General features: G+C 38.7%; 1 protein-coding gene across 2 annotated transcripts; it reads left to right on the plus strand.

The window, feature by feature from the left end:
- The first annotated feature begins 3,901 nt into the window (after positions 1-3,901).
- Positions 3,902-4,847, plus strand: LOC127761575 (uncharacterized). 2 transcript variants are annotated; one of them, XM_052285885.1, is made up of 3 exons: positions 3,902-4,001; positions 4,109-4,347; positions 4,453-4,847. In XM_052285885.1, the coding sequence occupies exons 2-3, from the start codon at positions 4,210-4,212 to the stop codon at positions 4,612-4,614; spliced, it is 300 nt and encodes a 99-aa protein (XP_052141845.1). In that variant the 5' UTR covers positions 3,902-4,001; positions 4,109-4,209; the 3' UTR covers positions 4,615-4,847. The 2 variants fall into 2 exon arrangements, with proteins under 2 accessions (XP_052141845.1, XP_052141846.1); XM_052285886.1 differs by having other exon boundaries at positions 3,929-4,001; positions 4,103-4,347.
- Positions 4,848-6,378: the final 1,531 nt, after the last annotated feature.

Consider the following 6,378-nt stretch of genomic DNA (forward strand, 5'->3'; position numbering starts at 1 on the left):
ATCCAAAGTGATGCCCACCAAGTATTCGACAAATTGCTCTTATCCTGATGTCAAGCCCGATGAAGTTGTTAGCTGTTGAGGACATGATCGGTGCCACCAGTATCAACAATTCTAATCAGTCCAAGGGTCATGTACCAAATGTTAGAAGATCGGCCTCAACGTTAATGGTAGCACTTCCAGTCAAAAAAAAAAAGTTAATGGTGGCACAGACTAAGTTGTCTTCACGTTCTTGACCACAACAACTGGGATGCGTCATTAGCAATGAGATATCGATAGGTTAAGATTATAACAATGGCTTAGATAATCATTTGCCATGTCTAGTTCAGTCAAAGACAACATAAGAAAGAAAAGTGATAAGGGCCACATTAATGCTTCAAAAAGGAGAATATTTCAATACTTTAAAGTGAACAATGAATTTTGAGTGCTACAAATCTAAAATGGAATAATTCGATACTACTGAAGCAAATTTGCTATTTGGTAAGATCCAAATGACGTGTCATAAAACCAGCAAACAAGTTTATCTTACTTGCCACTAATTAATCCACCGTGTTGTTTTTCAAAATAATATGGACATGTTCGATAGACGAACACTGCGGCTACGTGTGTGTGATATTATTGGTGTCGGCTGTGGCGCAGCCACAGACCAACAGCCAAACAGGCCCAACGAAGAAATGCCAACATGAAGGAATCCATAAGCAGTTAAGCACGAACTTTATTGTCGATGAGGGGATTAGTTAATGAAAAAGATGATCTCAACTATTGCCAATTCCTGAGTCTTATCTTCTTGTGGGCCAAAAGAATACACAAATCTTATGTAGCCTGATTTCTGACAATTCTCATTCAACCCTACTTTATTCGTGTAGTCGTGTCTTTAGATGGGCTGAATTCGTTGACGAGAAAGAGGTGGGTTGAGTTCATGCATGGACCGAATTCATTGGAGGAGAGAGGAAGCAGGTAGGCCGAATTCACTAATAGGCTGAATTAGTTGATGGAAATCACTGGGCCAAATTCAGTGATGGGCTGAAACCATCAACGAGAAGTATGTGGGCTGAATTCGTTCGTAGGCCTAGTTAGTCAAGGAGGAGAATTAAGTGGTGGTCAAATTCAGTAGTGGGCTGAATTCCTCGATGGGAAAGCGGTGGGCTGAATTCAGCCATGGGCCGAATTCGTTGATGCGAAGTAGGTCGTCTGAATTTGTTCGTAGGCTAAATTCGTCGATAGAAGTTAAGTGGTTGAATTCAGTACTCCTGATTTTTTTTGAAAAAATAATAGTACAAATGCATACGCTTATAATGTACGTATACTCATCTATATAAACATACACACACTCTATCCCTGTCAACATCTCCAGAAGGCCAGACCAGTATATTTTAATATTAATAAGGTCACTACAGGTGCCTCTCTATCGACATGCATATCATCTATCACTGAGAAAATAATTAACTATAAATACGAGTAATTTTGTCAAAATCTAAAATTTAAGAGTAAATTTCATAAAACTACAAGTATTTTACACAATTTATCATAAAACTATAGATTTGAGAGTTTGTTTCACAAAACTACAGATTTAGTATCTTCATTTATCATAAAACTACAGGTATTTTGTACAATCTATCACAAAACTACACATTTGAAAACTGTTCACAAAACTATAGATTTAGTGTGTATTCGTTTGTCACAAACTACACATTTAATGTTTTCATTTATCACAAAACTACAGATATAGTGTCTCCATTATCACAAAACTACATCTTTTAACAATGCTAAAACATGTAGTTTTGTGATAAGGAAAACATATTTTTGTGATAAATAAAGATATTAAATCTGTAGATTTATGAAACTAGTTTTTAAATATGTAGTTATACGATAGATTGTACAAAGTACCTGTAGTTTTGTGATAAACGGAGACACTAAATCTGTAATTTTGTGAAACAAGTTTTTAAATGTGTAGTTTTATGATAGATCGTGCAAAGTATCTGTAGTTTTTTTAAATTTACTCAAAATTTAAATTTACATAAATAGATTACATCACAAGAAACGTAATCGTTGTTAGAGTGTCATCATGTATTATTCGTTCGATAGGAATTAACTAACCAAGGCAGTAGCAGTGTTGAATTTGTGGTAATTAAGGAAGTGCTCGTGTCAAGGAAGCATGAGAATAATTGTTATCGCAAAAAGACGCAGCTTGAAAATGCCATGTAAAGGTATCGTTCAGCAATGTGCAAATACCAATAAAATTTTTTTGATTAAGGCATTTTCATTTTTTTTGTTTTATAAGCATTGGATTTATCACCCAAAGCTAACCAATTTGTCCACTGGCTGATAAAGTTACAAATCAGCCAACTGGGTCACTTATATAAAGGATGATGACATCAACGTCAATAGTGTCGAGGACCTTTATGTAATAAAAATTTTACAAAGTTCTCGACGCAGATGACACTAGTGTCGAGGACCTATTTAAACATATATTACAATAAGTCTTATTTTTTTTAAAAAATATAAATAAATCTTCAGCACCAATATCATTGGTGCCATCCTTCTCCATATAAGTAACTTAGTTTCTTTGAGAATGTTAGGGGAACGGCGCCAATATGATGCCATTATGGCCCCGTTAGTTTCCACTGCAAGTTTGGATTTTCGTGGCACACTTTTCAAACTGTTAAATTGTGTGTTTCGTGCGAAAACTTTCTATATGAAAGTTGTTCTAAAATATCAGATTAATTTATTTTTCTAGTTATCAGAAGATTCAAACACCACATATGTTGGACCACGACATGCATCGTAAAAAATATTCATTTCCAAAATAAGTTTTTTTTTAAGGAGTCTGATTGTAAAATAAGTTCTCAAAATGAAAAAAAAAATCCAATGATACTGTGCATGAATATCTTGCTTTGTCCTCAGAGAATCCCATGGGATCCCCGATCTTATCCACAGCATGGTTGCCACGTCACTGCCACTCCCTTTGCCGATAGATTCCGTCAGTACTCGACATGCCCATTCCGCTGATCTAGGTAACCTACACGTGCCTTCACCCAGGAAACGTCCACAAAACTTACCCATGGCCATGGATGGATCACGTTTTCCCGGAGACCACCGTACTTAATTAGTAACTTAATTAACTACTAATACGGCGTGTCAACCAAGCTGTCATTGCCAGCACGATCGGAGATTCCATTTCAGAGCGCAACCATTGGACGAAAAGGAACGACTACCTTCTCTACTTTTATTTGCAACCATTGGAGTATGATTTATTATAAGATCTTTTCTTCTTTATATGCTGCGTATCATACGCCAATGATCGTATCAGAGGGAAGTTACCGTTGGTGATTTTTCTAAAAACATACTCCCTCCGTTTCAAAATATTTTTGACACGTTTGACTTTTTAAGTACGTGTTTAACCATTCGTCTTATTAAAAAATTTAAGTAATTATTTATTCTTTTTATATCATTTGATTCATTGTTAAATATATTTTCAGGTACACATATAGTTTTATATATTTCACAATTTTTTTTAATAAGACGAACGGTCAAACATGTGCTAAAAAGTTAACGGTGTCAAACATTTTGAAATGGAGGGAGTAGTATATATTTATAACTCCTATACGTTTGTCCCTATAAACACAATACATACAATCTACCCTATAAGTATCTTTGAAAAACTGAGCTACAATATCTTAAGATTTACGATTTACAAAGTCATCACATATATTCTCATGATAAATAGTATGTTGCCTATCAATCAAATAATAATTAGCGGTAAATACGAGCACTCGTGTTAAGTTAAAAAATTAAAACAAGATAAATCGGTCTCACCACAAAAAGAAAATCTTTTAGGTACGCTAATTACCATGGGTAATTTGGTTACGGTAATGATCACCGGCGCCATAGCCGTCGAATCGATTCATCCATCCATCACCAAAGCCGGCGAAGCACGCACGCTAGCTCGCATGTTGCGCTGGAGGGTGGAGCGGAAGTCGGAAGACCGGCTTCTCCAAGATAAGGTTCCTGCGTCCTAAAGGACACCATCTTTTCCTCTTCCTCCACTCTTCTCCTTGATTCCCTTCTCTCTTCTCTCTCTCCTCCATTTATTCTGGCTCATTAGCTGCAGCCGTGCAAGCGAGCATCGTCCTGTTCCTCGCGTTGGGGGAATCAAGAATCGGTAGGAATCGATCGAGGGGGTTGAGTGGTAGGTGCTCCTAGGAGGCGGCAATGCTGGAGGGGAAGGCGCGGGTGGAGGACACGGACATGCCGGCGCGGATGCAGGAGGCGGCCACCTCCGCGGCGTCCCGCGCGCTCGACCTCTTCGACGTCGCCGACTGCCGCGCCATCGCCGGACACATCAAGGCGGCAAGTTGCTCTCCCAAGAACCCCCATGGATTTGGTTGAATCGACCATCAATCAATCGATCGATGATTTTGGGTTCGATTTGTTGTTTGTTTGTTGATGCTGCAGGAGTTCGACAAGAGGTACGGGGTGGGGTGGCAGTGCGTGGTGGGCGCAAACTTCGGCTGCTTCTTCACCCACACCAGCGGCACCTTCATCTACTTCTCCCTCGAGCGCCTCTCCTTCCTCCTCTTCAAGGCCGCCGCCGCCGCCGCCATCGCCGCCTCCTAATCTTACCCCGGAGATCCATTCCCGGCGAACGGACGGCGACGTCCAGCCGTAGCAGGCGAGACCAACTTATGTAGTACTACAGTACGTGTGAATGTAAGCTCGCTGAAATGGTGCCCCTTTTGTACATATACACCATGTTCGTGCAATCTTTGCCTTCTCCTTCTTGATGCAGCTCATGTCACCATGTTCTTGCGACCTACTATCAAGCTTCCATTTTTAGTTTGACAGCGTTACATCTCCACGTTTCCTGGCCATTTTTAGTTTTTCAGCGTTTCATCTCCACTTCCGGCGGGTTAAAGAACATTCAGCTAAAAATCAGGAGAAATCTTTGGTCGGATGTGCAAGATCTTTTTCTTGCATTGCATTCAGTACTGACGTTTTGGATGGATGTGACATGTGAATTGCGATTGAGATGAACTTTTCCATGTACCTCTTTTTATTTTCTTTTTCCAATCAAAGTGGCAAAGTGGATCCAATAATTAATGGGTGCTTTCTCTTCCTTCCTATAGTAAATCTTGCGAAAACGAAAGCAGAACGCCCTGCCCCATGATTGCTAATGACATGACCACGCGTGTGTGAAGGAAAGAAAGCGACTTGCTTAATGATAATTGTAGATGATGAATGAAAGCCTGAAACTGGAGTTGGAGTTGGTCGTGTGACCAGCCAACGACCACTCTGTGAGTGTGATGGACTGATGGCCGATTCTATGAGCTCACTAGAACTGAACAAGTGCATCATCTATTCATCTTGTGAATATTTTGCGAAATATGATTGGTGCTGAATTGCATCATTCATGTTTGGCAACTCTGATCGATGAAAGAATAGCAACGGTCGTTTCGAAGCATTTCGCTCCACCAATTACCCAAGTAGATTGATGCAGTACTATCATATAGGTAAACTAGAGAACGGAAACTCTGATCTTTCGAGGAAACTCAGCTCTTTCCAGTCTTCCCTTCATTTATATTATCCTTCTTCGAAATTTAAATATTGAATAGATCACCCTTCTTTTGGAGCAACGATGACATGAAAAGAAAATATAGTCTGGCTAAGTGGGAAAACATATGTCAATCAAAACATCAGAATGGACTAGGTGTTCAAAACCTTGATATAAAATAAATAGATGCTTATTAAGCAAATTGCTTTTCCAGCCGGTTAACAGTGAAGATATAGCAAGACATTTTACCAAATACTCTATCTACTTTTGATAGTCATGTTTCATCTTGACACAATGACTAAGGATAAATAATTCTACTTATGATCCATTTAAATATGCTACTAGTTATTCCTCGTAAACAAGCGATTCATTAATATTTGCATTTCTCGATGCCCATGTAGCCAATCAGGTTCTGGAAATCCTGATTTTCCCAACAATGTTTTTAAATTGTCTAAAACTTTGTATGGTTTGAAACAAGCACCTAGAGCATGATATGATAGGCTTAAAGAACTTTTTGTTTGCAAAAGGTTTTCAAATGGGAAAGATGGACAAAACGCCTTTTGTTCTTTATCATGGTGATAATCAACTTTTCATTCAGATTTATATGGATGATAACATCTTTGGTTGTTCAATTCACGCTTTGGTTGTGGAGTTTGCTGAGACTATGCGCAGGGAATTTGAGATGAACATGATAGGTGAGTTATCGTACTTTTTAGGATTGCAAATTAAGCAAACACCTCAAGGTATATTTGTGCATCAAACAAAGTACACCAAGAATATTTTGAGATGGTTCAAGATAGAGAATTGCAAGCAAATTTCAACATCAATTG

The sequence above is a fragment of the Oryza glaberrima genome, chromosome 2 (genome assembly GCF_000147395.1).
Source record: "Oryza glaberrima chromosome 2, OglaRS2, whole genome shotgun sequence".
Taxonomy (NCBI): domain Eukaryota; kingdom Viridiplantae; phylum Streptophyta; class Magnoliopsida; order Poales; family Poaceae; genus Oryza; species Oryza glaberrima.